This window comes from Lepidochelys kempii, chromosome 1 (assembly GCF_965140285.1).
Source record: "Lepidochelys kempii isolate rLepKem1 chromosome 1, rLepKem1.hap1, whole genome shotgun sequence".
Lineage (NCBI taxonomy): Eukaryota > Metazoa > Chordata > Testudines > Cheloniidae > Lepidochelys > Lepidochelys kempii.
The window spans coordinates 334,227,917-334,246,411 of NC_136380.1; the positions used below are offsets into that span (position 1 = coordinate 334,227,917).

General features: G+C 41.3%; 1 protein-coding gene across 1 annotated transcript in view; it reads right to left on the minus strand.

Moving 5' to 3' along the window:
• Positions 1-18,495, minus strand: part of SEMA3E (semaphorin 3E) — a 212,635-nt gene that overhangs the window by 65,204 nt on the left and 128,936 nt on the right. Inside the window, exon 4 of the mRNA XM_073331893.1 lies at positions 18,256-18,375. Coding sequence (XP_073187994.1) covers positions 18,256-18,375 — 120 coding nt within the window. The remainder of the gene's footprint in view (positions 1-18,255; positions 18,376-18,495) is intronic.

Genomic DNA, 18,495 nt, shown 5'->3' on the forward strand with positions numbered 1-18,495 from the left:
GTGATAGGAAAAGTTAAAAGCAGGAGGGATCCAAAGAAAACTGGTGACCACAACAGACAACTGGGGTGTTTTTGATAGAACCCATCTCCTCTGTGTTTTCTTTTTGTTTTATCTCTGGGACTACAACAAAGTTATTAGTGTTAATTGCCTGCACCCACATGCCATGCTGATCCCTAAACCCTCCTTCTTGCAAATATGTATCCTTTATATTGGCAAAATGTTCTTCCCTGCTTTTTTTAAATCCTACATCCTAATATATACAGATGTTAAGTACACTATGCAGAGGCTTCTTTCAGGATGGGGGTATTAAACACACTTTGACTCCCACATTTTCTAAAAAAAAAAAAATGAAAAATCACAGAGCATGTCTGTATATCAGCAGAACACCTAGTCAGTGTTTTAATTCAAATACAAATCTCTGAAATGAACCCGCAACTCTATGACCTTTCATAAGCTGAACAGTCCACCTCATCAAGAAAGTACGTGGGGAAAGAGATATACTGTACTGGATGTAGGGAGAAAGAGGTTTATATTTTAGGTAGCATAACTGAAAGCTGACAATACGATCAGGCCTGAAAAGACATTTCAAATCATTTAGCCTTCAGTAATGTGTAGAACAATTTAGATTAAACAGTTTCCATATATACAACTATTATATTATACCCTAGAGAATTAGATAAGTATCCCTGTTGTATAAACAAATGACTACATCTGTACAATGGGTTAGAATATTAAAATAAGTTTTCAGACACTGTCAATGCCTTTAATTAGGAAACCAAAGAACCAAATCATTTAAGATGCTGAAACCAACAGAGAATGAACTGATGCTAAAAGAAAACCAGGCACACAGGAAGCTCGTACAGAGGGCACTTAGGTCCTCATCCTGCAGGCACTTACGCATGTGCACAATTTCACTCACTCCCATTGAAGCCTACAGAATTACTACTCTCTTGAGCAAAACGATAACCTAAAATGTAGCAAGCAATGCAAGTGCTCAGACAGCATGGTGTTGAGCAACTTTACGTACACCTAGATACATGGAAAGCCTCAATAGTTTTAGTAGCAGAAATGTTCTAGTTTCAAAATGTATCATCCTCTTATTGAGGGGGGGAAATACCCTGCTGACCGCCATTGCCAGGTGTCAATGGAATGGCAAGTTCTGAAATTCAAAATTATTTTTACTGCCACCCAAGCAGATAACAATGTGAACTCACCATCTAACTTATGGCAAGAAACTTCCATAGAATCATAGGACTGGAAGGGACCTCAAGAGATCATCTAGTCCAGTCCCCTGCACTCATGGTAGGACTATGTATTATCGAGACCTTTCCTGACAGGTGTTTGTCTAACCTGCTCTTAAAAATCTCCAATGATGGCGATTTCACAACCTTCCTAGGCAATTTAGTCCAGTACTTAACCACCCTGACAGGAAGTTTTTCCTAATGTTCAACATAAACCTCCCTTGCTGCAATTTAAGCACATAGCTTCTTGTCCTATCCTCAGAGGTTAAGAAGAATAATTTTTCCCCTCCTCCTTGTAAAAACCTTTTATGTACTTGTAAACTGTTATCATATCCCCTCTCAGTCTTCTCTTTCCCAGACTAAAGAAACTCATTTTTCCCATCTTCCCTCATAGGTCATGTTTTCTAGACCTTTTATGGTTTTTGTTGTTCTTCTCTGGGCTTTCTCCAGTTTGTCCACATCTTTCCTGAAATGTGATGCCAAGAACTGGACGCAATACTCTGGTTGAGGCCTAATCAGCGTGGAATAGAGCGAAAGAATTACTTCTCGTGTCTTGCTTACAACCCTCCTGCTAATACATCCCAGAAGGATGTTCGCTATTTTTCCAACATTGTTACACTGTTGACTCATATTTAGCTTATGGTCCACTATGACCCCCAGATCCCTTTCCGCAGTACTCCTTCCTAGGCTGTCATTTCCATTGTGTATGTGTGCAACTGATTGTTCTTTCCTAAATAGAGTACTTTGCATTTGCCCTTATTGAATTTCATCCTATTTACTTTAGACCATTTCTCCAGTTTGTCCAGATCATTTTGAATTTTAATCCTATCCTCCAAAGTACTTGCAACCCCTCCCAGCTTGGTATTTCCTGCAAACTTTATAAGTGTACTCCGTATACCATTATCTAAATCATTGATGAAGATATTGAATAGAACCAGGCCCAGAACTGTTCCCTGCAAGAGCCCACTAATTATGCCCTTCCAGCATGACTATGAACCACTGATAACTACTCTCTGGGAACGGATTTCAACCAGTTTTGCACCCACCTTACAGTAACTCCATCTAGGTTGCACTTCCCTAGTTTGTTTGTGAAAGTCATGCGAGACAGTATCAAAAGCTTTACTAAAGTCAAAATATACCACATCTAGCGCTTCCTCCCCATCCACAAGGCTTGTTACCCTGTCAAAGAAATCTATCAGGTTGGTTTAACACAATTTGTTCTTGACAAATCCATGCTGACTGTTACTTATCACCTTATTATCTTCTAGATGTTTGCATATTGATTGCTTAATTATTTTCTCCATTATCTGTCCAGGTACAGAAGTTAAGCTAACTCTTCTGTAATTCCCTGGGTTGTCCTTATTTCCCTTTTTTATAGATTGGAACTATATTTGCCCTTTTCCAATCTTCTGGAATCTCTCCCGTCTTCCATGACTTTTCAAAGATAATCGCTAATGGCTCAGATATCTGCTCAGTCAGCTCCTTGAATATTCATCAGGCCCTGGTGACGAAGACATCTAACTTGTCTAAGTAATTTTTAACTTGTTCTGCCATAATGCTCTCTGCAGAGCTCCAGTCAGGAAGAAAGAACCTCTGGAGATGATGAGGTCAGAGGCCACACAACTCCCCAAGCCCTGACTTATTTGTTTGACAGTAAATTTACTTCCCATCTACAATAAAAGGAAATCATTCTGTTAAGGCAGGTGTGGGTCCAAGAACTCTCCTTCTGCTACTAGCCTCATTGTGTTGCCAAGCTCTCTCTCTTGTTCTTCTTTAAGGACTTGGGCCCCATTTTTCTGCTTTCCAGCATCCACTTTAATGCTTCCGATTTAAAGAAGACTTGGAGTAATAGGAAAACACTTCTGGTGAAATTAATCCCTATGAAGAGGCCTGTGCACCACCTAAGTGCTAATTACGACTTGTACTGACTTTCTGAACTGCTGTTAATTACTTCTCGGTAACTTAATAAGAGCATTCCTGATAAATCATGGCTTTCTATAGAAAATGCCCAAAGAATATTAGCTCTAAACATATTATGTTTCAAAAGAGCTAAACGCTGGCCAAACTCTACTCCCACTGAGAGCAGTGGGAGATTTACCATGAACTTCACTGGCTGCAAAGTTGGCCCAATGCTGAGCACTTTGGAAAATCCTACCTTCCATGTTCATCTAACTTTATTTTCTCAGAGCAGAGATAGATTTAGAATAAGAAGTAAAGTCCACATAAAGCTAGCTGAAATTTTCTATTCCTCCTCTATCCAGCATGATGAAGATTATTTTGGGGCTAGTATTTGTTTCTGAGATCTGTTTTCAATCATCTTTGCTATTCAGTGACAGTGAAAAGATCAATGAGAGTGCATTAAATATTATAGACCTTAAATCCTCCCTGAATGCTCAGGTGTAATTTTCAGGTCCATGCATTTTATTCTATATTTAAATTATGAAGACATATTGGGCTTCAATGTAAAAACATGTTTAAAATCTGGAACTGAGTCAGGCTGCTGGCTGGCTTTGCTAAAGGATTAGAAATGCATGACTTCTGCCGAAATGTGTGCCCTAAAGTAGCTGGAAAAAATGCTCTATGATTTAATAAATGTGGAAAACTATGGCAATAGTAACAATTACACACAGAGAGAGCACAGACATCATTTGAGGATTTCAAAGCTGTTCATTACATAGTGGTGGCTCCAGGCTAGACTTTAGGAGGGACACGGGTGTGGCCAATAGCTGTATATATCCTCTGTAGTGAGCAAGGGTGTGGAGGGGCCCTGGTAACGGAAATTGTGCACTTAAAGAGCACAAATGGGATGGCTGCTATTTTGGCCAATACCGGAGACCTCCAGAGCTAACAGGTCTTTACAGCTTGAGCTACAGAGCCAGGTTCTCTAGCTGTAACAGACTCATATCTTCTGTGGACCAGGCCTTGATGGGGAAAACTAAATACACAGTAATCAGTGGTTACACAAGGAGGGGAAGAATTTGAAGGGGAAGTGCAAATCTGCTCCATGGAGCAGGACCCAGACACCTGAGGGCTCCCTTTGGAGTTGCAGCAACACACAGGGGGCACTCGGAAGTGGGTAAGTCTGGAGAAAGAATGTGGAGTGGATCTAATGTCACATGGATCCTCCAATAATTTCCCCTTTGTGAGGTGAGATGTGAGGGCTGCAGAAACTACTTCACTCATTAAGCTTGAGTAGCCTCCTTGGAGGGATCTGCTATCACAAAGAAAATTACCAACAGCAAAAGAAATATAGGAAAACACAACTTGAGTCCATAGAAAGAACAATGGCATCAGGTGAATCGGGAGAGGGCTATCAAACGAGATCAGTAACTGGGACATAATTACCACAGTATTATTGGAAATAAGTTCTAAGGTTGAAATTTGCCAGGGGCGGAGATCCAGCACAAGGCCCTATTGCATCACTTTTAGAGCCTGCTTTTAGAACTTAAGTGGGACTTCAGGTATAGGCCTTGTGTGGGTCCTCTACATAAGAGAGAATGTCAATCTAAGTGACCAAGGTATCCATTCCTGTTTCCACTGAAGTCAATGACAAAGCTCCCAAGATGAGACCCTCCGATAACATGAACCATTTCCACCAAACAAAATCACATTTTAAGTGCGATGGTTGCAGAGAATGAGAATCTCAGAGCCCCATCACTCTTGTTCTTGTTACTGAGGGCTGCATCTGAAGCAGGTGCTATATCTGGAGAAAGGTAACAAACCATGGACTTAGGGTTGGGCGGGGGAGGGGGAAGGTCCGTTTGTGTGAAATGAAAAGTAATTTTCCAGGAGCACTCAGGATTAAAATGGTCTAGTCGATCTTTTGAACCAGTGGCTGCTGAATGAATATGAGCAGAATGAGGAGCTTATACACTTGAAGATTGATAACTTCTGTGGGGAAAAAGAGGTACTTTATAAAATTGCAAAAAGATCACCTAAAATCAATGATGCTTCCATACTTGCTGTTTTTAATTATTACAGCTGAGATTCTGCCACTCTTATGTCTGTTGTGTACCAACTTTACTCCACAACCTGTCCCATTGATTTTAATGCGAGTCCTCTCAGGGAAAGGCACTATTCATCTTAAGTGATGGTGGCAGAATCCAGCCATACATATAATAAATTCTGTACATTGTAGAGTGTTTTACTTGTGTCTGTCAAATTACAACACGGGTGGAATCTTCCTTACTCTTTTTGAAAGCAACATTGTTTCTCTGTATTGGTTTGTCCCCTTCTGACCACCCGTCTTTAATCATGCAAAGGGTAAACCTAATGTGATGGAAAATTGAGTACATACGGCCGATCAATTCATACTCCTCACCTAAACGGTTTGATTAACTTTAAACTTAGAACGTGGCCGAATTTAAACAATGCACAATGATGATGCTTACCTGGTATCACTTTACATACATGAACCCATGACATCAGATTAAAACATCCATAAATTTAATGACTAGGTTTACATGAACTGTGGATGGGAATGACTGGAGAAAATAAACAATTTCATAGTATTTAGTGGTTTCAGAGTAGCAGCCGTGTTAGTCTGTATTCGCAAAAAGAAAAGGAGTACTTGTGGCACCTTAGAGACTAACAAATTTATTTGAACGTATGCTTTCGTGAGCTACAGCTGCAAATTTGAGTCCATAACTGAATTTGCTTGATAAACACTCAGAGCCTTAATTGATGGCTTTCTGACTGGCTGGCTCCTTATCCAGGCAACGAGAGAGAGACGCTGTGTCTCTGAGCAAATATTTTCAGGGTAAGAATTTGTCACACATTCTATCTAGTGAAGGGCTGACCACCACCCACTTCTGTTTGATCAGTGAAACCAGATGTTCCAGCTCCTTAATCCCCTGCATGTTGAGAGTGGAGATGAGGTAAGGGGAAAAAGGTATACAGAAGAAATAACTGAGCAGAGCTATGTTTGTTTACATTGCAAAATGATATGTCAGAAATGCTGTCTGAATAATAAAAATGAATATTAATACAATTTTATTTTTTTAAACGAATAGATCAAGTTGAAAGGACGATGACAACAATCTGAAATACTGATCAGGAAGGCAAAGACAATCCATTTAACATTAAAACTGACACATGTTTTAAACATGCTTTCATGACTCACATGTCAGATCAATTCAGTTCGTTCCAATGGGAAGAGGTGAACTCGTTTTGCCTAATTCTGAAACCATGCTAACAATGTTGGCTCAAAAGCACAGTACATGGTTGAATGTTACTGTGTTCATGCTCCACTTAGGAGAAAATGTGAACAAAGGAAAAAGAGAGAACAGAGAAAGAAATCCAGTGAAAACATTAGGTGAAATATGGAGCAAAAGTGGGCAAATACACATTCAGAGAGACTCCCAGCTGGCTTCACCAACCCCCTTTCTCTCCTGAGCCCACCCACATTTCTTGCTTATGTAATGCTCGTTCCTTTCCAACAGGCTCCAAAGATTCATAATTTGGAATGGTTCTTCCTCCCCTAGAACTCTGACATGCAGAGTCCCTCAAAGCTAATTGTAGAGGCAATGGCTTAGTAACCTATGCATCAGATTTGAAGTACCTACCGTAGACTCCCTAGAACCACAGTTCATACCCTGGAAGGAAGTACTTAGCCTTTCAGTCCTCTGAGGCTGATACATGCAGTTCTGTGTGGTTTACTGTGTTGGGGCTTTTTTACAGGAGGCATTTAAAAGTGAGGTTCTGTCTGCTCAGTGGAGACATAAAAGATTTTTCTTACAGAAAATGCCACAAAGGGTTTAACCCATTGTCCCTGACCATAATTTCCATTCTCCCTACATGCTTTGACACCCAGCTGTTTGTCTGGCTGATGCTCTCTGCTCCAGATGTTGGCTGCCTCTCACTGTGGCTATATGTATATAATGTAAAGGGTCTGAGAGTAAGATTATGGCCCAGATTGTTTTCCCTTCTGTGTTTCCCCTTACGCTGGTGATCATATGATGCCTTAGTAATTTACTACACCCCTATATGGCAATGGACAGATTTAAAATAAAAATGAATACATATATTCTGACCAAGGACAACACGTAGGGAGGCCAATCTGGGCACATCTATGCTACTTATTCAATAAGCCAGTAGAGGTGTCGTGGAACAATGCAAAACCTCTTCCGCCCTCCCCACATTTGCTGGTCCTGTGAATAGACCACTTATGAGGAACAAAAATCATTGTTTCACTTTCCCTTAACCAAATTATTAGGTTATCCCCTAATCAAATTATGAGCTCATACAATGAACCTAAAATATTCTGCATATATATATGGAGTGGTTGTTCACCTGTGGGTGGTATGGTGTTTTTGTCTTTTATCATTTTTCTGTGCGAGTTCATTCGGGAGTGTAGTGATTGTCTACTTTCACCCACAGAGTTGTTATTGGGGCATTTAGTGCACAGGATGAGACATGACATATGTTGTGATAGGCATGTATAGGACCTATGGATTGTGAAAGGTGTACCGTGGAGGGTGTTGATCATCCTAGCCGTGAAGATATGTTTGCAGGTTTTGCATCTGTTGTTTCGGCAGGTTCTGGTGCCACTTTGAGTTGGTGGGGAGCTGGTTTCGGATGACGAGCTTGGAGGCATCCAAAAGCAGAAGGCTTGAATGCAGAAAAGGGTGTGTGGGAAAGATTTATTCAGAATGTGGTCCCCATCAAGTATGGATTGTAATTGTTTAATGATACCCTGTATGGGTTCCAGTGTGGGGTGGTAGATGAAAACTAAGAGTGTGTGGTTGGAGGTTTTTTAGTTCTATATTGAAGCAGGTTCTTTCAGGGTACTTGGGTGCACTGTTCCATGATGCAATCTACTTCTCTGGTGGAATGCCCTTGTTTGATACAGGTGGTTTAAAGTCTGTTAAGGTATGTATCCTGGACTTTCTCCTCAGAGCATATTCTATGGTATCTGGGTGCCTGGCTGTAGATAACAGATTTCTTGGTTACTGGACCTGTGAAGGTAAGTGTGGTGATCCGTGGGTTTCTTGTAGGTAGTTGTCTGTAGAGTTCCATTGCTGAAGTTGATCATGGTGTCCAGGAAGTCGATACTGCTATGGGAGTGTTCTAGAGAGAATCTGATGGATGGGCAGTGGTTGTTGAAGTTGTGGTGGAAATCTATGAAGCAGTTTAGGTCGTCTGTCCACAAAGATGAAAATATCATTGATGTATCTCAGGTATATCATTGGCTTTGTAGTGTATTTGTCCAGAAATTCTTCCTCAAGGTGGCCCATGAAGAGGTTGGAATATTGGAGAGACATCCTAGAACCCAGGGTTTGGACAAAATGTTTGTTGTTGAATATAAAATTGTTATAGGTGAGGATGAAATGGATGAGTTTGGCAATGTGTTTGGGTTGGATATCTGAGTGTTGTCCATTGTCTTGTAGATAATTGAGGCAGGCACCTATGACATAATTATATGCTGGTGTATAGGGAAATGACATCCAAGGAAATTTTCTTCTTCTTCCCTCACCTTTTGAACCTGGTATTGAGGGCTTCTCCCAGGCTAATTATTGGAGAGTGGTGTCTGGTAGGTATGCCTGTTCAACTTTTCACAGAACCCTAGGGGAGCAGGGGACTTCTCTGATTGCTCTTTCCTTGGAAGGAAAGAATTGATTTTAGGCACAATGGATTCCTGTTCTTTTCTCTCCAGCAGCCAAGTACAAATCTTCTTTGACTTGTTAGTCCCTTTTGAAATTCAGAAGTGTTTAGCAAAGCCTGAAATAATTAGCTTTCTTATTATGTAACATATTTGTTGGAAGAGAGTGAGTCAGATCTTCTTTTGCAGACATCATCTCATCCATTGTATCTCTTGAAAGGGACAGCTAAATCAGTATTCTAGCTTTTCTTTTCCTAATCCAGTAATTTGTTTTTAAAAAAGCAGTTAATTTTAAGGCAATTTGTCTAAACATTTATATTTGGGAAACCAACATGCATCAGAGCCAAAGTAATAAAGATATTCTAAAAAGGAAATAAAGCTGTATGTTCCTATTAATGAATGTAATTCTATGTTTTTGGAAAGGTAATTGCTGGTACCAGTTTTGCTAAGCAGCCTGGAATTATAAAGCACTGGCAATTAAACCAATATTATAATTAGATCACTACATTCATCTGTTATGTATTTCATATTTGAACTGGGAATATGGCTTATCCTTGAATTTATAATTAATTTGATTTAGAAATAAACGCAATTGGTTTGACTTTGATGGTATAACCCAAGCTAGAGACAGAGTCTAATAAATGTTGCCTATTACCTAATATGTTTCAGTGTGTTTAAAGATAATTATTTTATATTAAAACCAACATAGCAGTATCATGATATACTATTTTTATAAAATTCACAAAACTTTGATGAAAGAAACACTAGAACATATGTATAACGTCACTGTAGATTTCCTCCTGAAGGATTCCAAAGCATCTTGCAATTATTATCTTTCCTGGGTTTCAGAATTCTTTCCTGGGTGTCTGGCTGGTGAGCCTTGCCCACATTCTCAGGGTCTAGCTGATCGCCATATTTGGGGTCGGGAAGGAATTTTCCTCAAGGGCAGATTGGAAAGGCCCTGGGTTTTTTTTGCCTTCCTCTGCAGCGTGGGGCATTGGTCACTTGCTGGAGGATTCTCTGCACCTTGAAGCTTTAAACCACTATTTGAGGACTTCAATAGCTCAGACATAGGTTAGGGGTTTGTTACAGGAGTTGGTGGGTGAGATTCTGTGGCCTGCGTTGTGCAGGAGGTCAGACTAGACGATCACACTGGTCCCTTCTGACCTTAAAGTCTATGATTCTATGATTACATATTTCAGAGTAGCAGCCGTGTTAGTCTGTATCCGCAAAAAGAAAAGGAGGACTTGTGGCACCTTAGAGACTAACAAATTTATCTGAGCATAAGCTTTTGTGAGCTACAGCTCACTTCATCGGATGCATTCAGTGGAATGCATCCGATGAAGTGAGCTGAAGCTCACGAAAGCTTATGCTCAAATAAATTTGTTAGTCTCTAAGGTGCCACAAGTCCTCCTTTTCTTTTTACGATTACATAAGAAGTTATGACCAAGATTTTCCAAAGTGCATGACGTTTTTAAACAAACCAAACAAAAAACACCCACAAACCTAGACAGAGGAAGATTTTCCCCGAATGTTTACAGTTCATTCTGAGATTTCTGCATGGGGTCAGTTTCAAACTTCAAAGTTGCTAGAATCTGTGACCTTAATAAAATACTGTTTTTTCTTGGGGGCTTTATCTTGGCTCCCTCCCACTCAAGTGATCCCACATTTGAATCACTAACCCTACCCTACACTCCCATAATGAGGCATAGCAAATTTCAAGACAAACGATGTAAGATTGCAGATTTTAGAGCACTGAAGAGTCATCCTTTATACAGAAAGCAGCTTTTAACCTTAACCATGGGGAGATGCCCTACACCGCCATCACCAGAATAGGTTGGCATCCTTTCCTCTGTGATAGATGGTGGAAATTGCAGGCTATGATGTAGATGGTTTGCAATATCTCACATGACTGAATAGTCCAATCTGAGAGTTGCATGATCTTTGGCAGTTATTGCAAATGTATGTACCTTGGTTGGGAGCTCCTTGCTTCCTACCAGCTCTTTTCTCTTCAAGCTGGAGGAGCCAGCTCCTGTCATGGACTTTTAATGGCTGATGGAGACAATGGTGCCACTTGTTACGATCACCTTCCAAGATTTCAAATCCATCAGGATCAATTCCAGTTCCTTCATATCTTGCTCGCATGTGTCTTTATAGCAAAGTTTGGGATGTCCTGTTGTTCTTGTTCCCTCTGAAAGCTCCCTGTATAGCATGTCCTTGGGTGTATGTCCATCTTCCAACCTACTCAGCTGGCCTAGCCAGCACAGTCATCTTTGCTTGAGCAGGGCTGTCACACTTAATACATTTACCCTTTGAAGAACCTCTGCGTTGGTGACTTTATCTTGCCATTTGGCATAAACAGCGTAGGTGGAAACTGTTCAACCTTTTCTCCTGATGAGCATAAGTTGTCCATGTTTCCCCACCATACATGAGAGTGCTGAGCATGCAAGCTTGGTACACTAGCATACACAGCCATCACCGGAACAGCAGGCTCAGAAAAGTGAGAAGTGGCCCATTTATCTCAATGAGATGCTCTCAGCTAGATGAAAGTGAATATTCAGTGGAGATGCATATAGCCTGAACAATAGCTCTGAGATGTATAAATGGCTCCATTCATGTCAGTGGGTGTTCCTTTACCTTAATTCCCCAGGATCAAAGTTAGTTGGATGCCAATTATAATACCCATCCCACCCACAGGGGATAGTCTCTGCACCTCAGTGGGGGAAATTCATCAGGGGGATCTACAGAGAATAAATAATAATAATCACTGATCCTAACTGTCTATTATAAAAGAAATTCTGACTCTTTTAGTGAATGAAACTTCCATGGATCTTTGAAAAACGACTGGGCTGGCTAACATTCTCTGTAATTGCTGAGTGCAAAGGTTGCAGCTAAATGTTACATTCCAAGGCGTATCCAACTGCCTTGCTGTTATTGGATGCTTCAGTTGCACGTAATCATGGTGTTAAATTCTCTTATAGCTCAGAAATTCCTGTTGAGTGTTTGTGTACTTTTTGCCCTCAGAGAATATGCAAATATTCACAAATAAAAGGATAGTTCAAATCCCGTAGCTTAAGGTTTATGCAAAGTTAAGTTGAGAAGTTGAGTTTGGGGAGTGCAGTTGACTCAATGACTGAGCCTATCGTGGTGATGCGATGGGTGATTTATGGGGTGTGTGTGTGTGTGTGTGTAAGACACAACAGTAGGAAATAAGCAGAAGGAATAGATGAATTTTTTAAGAAACACAGACCCTGATTTCATACAAATATCCCTAGTAAATAATAAGGAGATAATAAAAATACAGAGAACATAGTCTGGTCACTGGGCTTACTCGTGAGCCTGAGTCTGAGCCAGCTGAAAGGTAAAAGAAGTCACCATGCTCTCCTGCTATTTTCTTTGCCAGACCCTATGCAATGGGGAGAGCAGTTGCCAGTGGGCTGGTACTCTTTCTCCCACACAGATAAGCAGAGATGGGGGATTGGAGGAGGGAAGAAAGCTATTCCAGGTACAAGGCTGGTGCATTCCCAAAGAGGAAAGCAATACGCTGGGTTCAACTTGCGACTTTTAGAGCGATAATTTGGTCCCCACCCTGCTTCTTGGGCAGTGCAGTTATAACAACCTAGCCTCTTCAATAATGTATTATTTCTACCATACCATAGGTATGGCACTCAACACCTTTTGAGACTGAGGGCCAGATCCTCAGCTGGTGGACATTGGGGTAACTGCACTGAGCTATGCAGATTTACACTAGCTGGATCAGAATGTAGCCATGCATCCTTGGGACTTTATTTCGCCTCCCTGGAGTTCATTGGCTTCAACCGGTGTAACTTTAGGACCAAAATTTGGCATATTACAGCAAGGGACAATAAACAAGGGGAGAGAAGGAGGGATGGACGAATAAGGTGACAGCGGTGCAATAGTGAAGGATTATGAGCTGTGCTTATTGTCATGAACACCTCTTTTCTTATTTTCTTGTTTATTTTGTTTTCTGTTTTTATCAGCTGATTGTTTATTTTTTCCTAAACAGGTCTGCTGAGGAGATGGTCACTGATTTTTTGCATCTGTAGCAGGTAGTTTGCAAAGAGAAGGTTTGAAAGGTTTGCAAGAGAAGCAATGAGGCAATGAGAGGTATACAGAATGGTTTTAGAAACAACACCATTTTCCTCTTTCTAATGAAATTCCCTTCTCAGTGTTAGAAGACAGTGACTCTCTATGATTCACATTACCTTAACTTAGGGCCTTAACTTCTTTGGTGCTCAGAACCCTCACTGTCATTGTCTTCAGGGTAGGAATGGGTCCTTGAAAATAGTTCCTTGCTGTGTGGTTCTAGTAAGAACATTGATTACATCAAAGTAATGCCTCCTTTCTCAACACAGGCCTGATTCCACAAAATCTCATGCAGGTGAGTAACTTCTGGGAGTAAACTTTGTAGAACTTGGCTCTAGGTCTGCTGTTTATGTTTATGTGAGCCAATTGCTTAATTTAAAGATTAAACAAAAATATCCATCAATTTTGCTACTGTTCCCATCATGGAGTCAATGGGTGAGGAATTCTCACCGCCTCAGTCATCATGAGCAAAACTGTCAGCTAAATTTTGACTGAAAAATCTTAATCATTGGTGCTGATGTAAGACGCAGAAAAAAAAAAACAGCTGAATGTTGCAGCTCCTAAATTGAAACTGTAAGGTAAGGAGTTAGAAAAAAAATAATCTTTTTCTGCCTGGTAAACTGAGAAAATGTGACATTGAGTAGTTGAGAGAGAATAAATATGGATGTTATTTTTGTAGTCACATTCCTAACTAAAACCAAACTTTCAAAACAAGAATAATATATGCAATGTGAACAATGTTTCTTTCATTAATGTAAATATCCCCCCCCACAATTGTGTTTCAAATAATTAGAAAAGCTAATTTCAATTTTGTAGTGTAACCAATGTGCCTACTAGAGAGATATCTCTTTAAGAGATCTACAGTAGAACCTAAGAGTTACAAACTGACAAGTCTACAACACATATCATTTGGAACCAGAAATACAAAATCAGAAAGCAACAGAAACAAAAAACCAAAAACAAACAAAAGCAAATACAATACAGTACTGTGTTAAATGTAAACTACTGAAAAAAAGGGGGAAAGCAGCAATTTTCTTCTGCATAGTAAAGTTTGAAAACTGTGGTAAGTCAATGTTAAGTTTTAAACTTTTGAAGGAACAACCACAACGGTTTGGTCAGAGTTACGAACAACCTTCATTCCTGAGGTGTTTGTAACTCTGAGGTTCTACTGTATGGAGAAGCAGAGGGGGAGGAAGGAAACAGGAGTGAGTTGTGTCTGACTCATTGTTGCTAGACGCACAGACACACAATTAGCACTCCACACCCAGAAATTTCTCAAATTGGTGTGGTAGTTTTGGACATGCTCAATAGGTTCCCTGTAGCTGAACTTCATGAGGGCAGCTAATGAGGGCAGTTGCTTTACAAACGGCCATGTGGTTGAGTGGGCTGCGAGAAGCTGAGCCATAGAAGCAGAAAGCAGGCTGTTTTCCCCTAACTCTGAAGCATTTTGCAGCAGGACTTTTAAAATCTATATACTTAACTGAGTGGTGGTTAGTTAATTAGTTAGCTGACTAGCTAACTGTGTGAACTCAACAGAAGAGGAGGAAGAGTCTGCATGGATTCCAGCTGAAGATTTCTACAAGCAAGTGGAGGGAAGATGGGGTTGCAATGCTTTTGACTCAGCAAATCGACTGTGTGAACTCAACAGAAGAGGAGGAAGAGTCTGCATGGATTCCAGCTGAAGATTTCTACAAGCAAGTGGAGGGAAGATGGGGTTGCAATGCTTTTGACTCAGCAAATTGGTCACCAACATCTATATAAAGGCTGTAAATGAGACTTAGCTTTTGAAACTTGTGAGCTTCTTCTCACTAAGTTTCTGTGGAGACTGACCTGTTTAGATTTGTTTTCTTTCTTTCTTTGTTTATAACTGTGAAGATAATGTATGCGGATTATAAAGTAACTGTGTTATGTTAAAGACATTTGTTATTTATCATAAGATTTTATAAAACTGGAATTTAAGAATTACGTTAATTCCTTTTGTTCTTTTCGGACTTGATTGTGGGGAGGTTGACCCTGTGCAATCCTTGCTGAAAATCATACGCAGCATACGGGCTGCATGGGGCACCTGAAAATTGGGGCATCACCAGGCTGCGGGGCCCGGGCTGTTCTGCTTGTGCTGTGCTCTGACTCTGCTGTCCCTACCCATAGGCAGGCTGGCCGTGGTTGTGTGAAGTTTGCACCTGGCGTCTTCCTCGCTGCACATGTGCAGAGTGAATCAGGACAACCAATCTGCAACATGGGTGGGAAATTTTTAAAGAAAGGTGGGAAGTGGTAGAAGCCCCCTGGCCCCTCACCCTCATCCACTGCTCACTCCCTTCAGCCCACCCACTGGCCGGAGGGCTTCTCTCCACCCCCTGAACAAGGTAGGAGCTGGCGTGGGGCTGTGGGTGCTGGGAGGGAGCCGTGTGCACTGGAGAGTGGAATCTCCGCTCAAAGCTGGGTGCATGGCAAGGGCCCCTGGCCAGAGTTTCCATCACCCCCACCCCATGTGTGCGGGCAGGCGGTGGAGGGAAGCCTCGAGCTGTGTCAGAAGTCGCGTCGGGCAGCTGGGCGGTGGAGGGAAGCCCCAAGTCCCGGCAGAAGCCACGCCAGGCGGGTGGCAGAGGGAAGGGCAGCGCCAGGCAGGGGGTAGTGGCTGGGCTCCCTCCACACACTGGTATCAGCAGCACTGGCTGGGAACCGCCTTCCCCTTCCCCTTCCCTCAATATCTCCCCTCAGGAGACCCCACCTTCCCTGCCCCCATCCCTTAATATTCCCCTTAGATAACTTGCGTAGGACAGCCCTGATTCTGGGTCTCCTTGTGCTTTTATACAGGAGCTGTTCTTCGGCACTAGGAGAAGGGTGATGTTGTAAACTCTAGCCCACCCAACAGTTACACTAGGAAACAGCAGTGCTTTTTCAGTTTCTTTGACTCCAACCACAGAAAAACATTCAATAATTCTTTTTATTTTTTGCTTGGAATTACGGTTACAATCTTGAAATATAAACACTGATTGTTTATAGCAGAGCTTGAGTCATTTTGGCAAACAGTCTGAAGTGTTTGGACAGCATATGGAAATGAAAAGAAAAGCACTTGTAACTTCATTTCTAAGCTTTTTCTCCCCTATGGGGGATACTGCAGGTAAACAAACTGTCCCGGCCCGCCAGCAGCTTTCCCTGACAGGCTGTGTGCCAAAGGTTGCCGATCCCTAGGTTAGCCTAAGCTTATATTGCTGGGTAGACATACCCCGAGAGTCTGGCTTTGTCTGGTTGCTTATTCCCAGCCCTCCCACTAACCAGGGCTCTAGGAGCAGGGCCTCCTTTCACAGCACTGCTGCTGATCTGTGGAGTGGTGGCTCCATGTGAGCTTTTTAATGTGGGCCCTTTCCTTTCAGCTCTTCTCAACAGGTTTGGAATGATTAGATCTGTGCAGAACTTTCATAAAGAGGGTTAAAATAAAACTCAACTGGTTTTGTTTCTCATCACATACTCAAAACTCCTCCCAGCTTTGCTGGAAAGTTTGAGATACGGTTCCTTCTCAGTGATTTATGGATTTACACAAAAAGAAACATGGTTCAAGTTTTCACATGAAAACCTAGAGGAACTTGGTGATTTTGACACAGCTTGCTGGCCAAGAGCCTAATTCTGCAATATGCTGAACACCCTGAGCATCCAGTTGAAGGCATCCAGGTCCTCAAAGAGCGGTTCAGGTTTAGGGGATTTCAAAAACTATGCTTGAGGTCAGTGGTTAATTTAGGTGGGCAGTGAATGCAGGATCAGTCCTCATGTGGGTAAATCAAGCCACCCAACTCAGTGGGGCCACATGTCGCTGCAGATAAGTTGCACACAGATACTTAGAACCAGATCCAAAACCCATTGAGGTCAACATGTTCTGAATTCAGCTGTAAAATACTACATAAAAGGGATAGTTAGCAGTCCTCGTCCATTCCTTAGGCTGATTTTAACTCTGAGCTAAAAAACTTGAAATTGCAGGGTTCTAGATTCCTGCAAATTACAGAAAATCCTTGTTCTTGCATGAGAATTATGTTGACGTTATAGACTTAGGATCAACCTCTGCATCGACTGACACCCTCTGCAATCCCATTAGCCCTGACTATATCCTCACTCATACCAGTGTAAACCATGGGTAGCTCCAATGAACTCCTTGAAGATATGCTGGTGTAAGAGAGATCAGAATCAGTGCTACTGCCTTTAAGGTGGTAGCAAAGGCTGGAAGTCAGCAGAGAGTACAGCCACAGAATTCTGTGGAAAGATGAAATCTTACAAAAGGCATGAAGATGTTTAAGTGCACCAGCTGTGTTTGATCAAAACTAAAACACTGAAAAAGAAACAAAAAAATATATCAATCCTGGGATGAGAGCTTGCATCTCCTGGCACATCAAAAAGCATATATTATTCAGTTTATAAATGCCCAGGGGGGAAAGACTTAGGATGCAAACTCTGATACACCTTTATCTCAAAAAGTGCTATATAATTCAGCTAAAACAAATTCCAAGATGACAGTAATGTGTGAGCTTATATGTAATTTTCCAAATGTGTTTTCAGTTAGATTAGCTATTTACACAACTACATAAGGCTGGAAATCACTCACCAATTCATCACTCATTCATGACATCAGGATGACACTTTGTCAGTGAGGCATTTGGCTGCAATTACTTAATTAAATGGTCATTTTGTAACTGCTTAATAACGGTGATGTCTGGTGACCAAATCTTGCTCACTTTACTCACATGAGCAGTCCCACAGAAATCAATGTGTGCTCCCCTCTGTGGCCTGCTAGGTCTCATAGTTCCCCAACCAACTTTTATGTAAGGGTCTTATAGAATTTAACAGGGTTCTATAGAAATCAATATGATTCTATAATAATTGCTCTCAAGCCCTATCAAATACAACAGAGAACTTTCTACAGGTTTTTGAACTACCCTATAGAAAGATCATTCTCTAATTCAAGAGGATGGTTTAAAAAAGAAACCTATAGCAAGGTTATTACTCTTACTAAATTCTATAGGACTTCTTAAAATTCTGTAGGACTTCTTCCTTTAGGGGTGGCTACCTATGGAGACATTATTAGGGACCAGTCCTTGCACTTAAAAGAGTGCAAGGACTGCAATTGTGAGTGGTCTTTGCATGTGGAGTGGTATATAGGAAACGTCACTTCTCTTGCACAGACTGCAGTGTGACCTGGGATCCCTCCATTTCAACAACCTCAGTGTTCCACTGTGCTTTAATTTGTGTGCTTATATATAACCATAGGAGGGGTTTGCTACAGCTCAGAATAGTGTCCTGGCTCTAGAATATACTTCTTACCTCTGAGGGATGTCCGACTCTGATAAAAGTGCAGAGGGGATCAAAAGCCCCTGTACCACAGGCCAGGAGGTGTGTTCTGTTGTACCGGTGAAGGACGCGGATGTAGTTTGCACATTCGTCCTATTTTTAAAAGAAGAGGAGAAACTTAGTATTCAGGATAATTTAAAAACAACCCCACTTCCTCTGAGCCTTGGGAATCTCTCTACTTCCCTTGTCTAAGTACTTATGTGGATCGTCTAG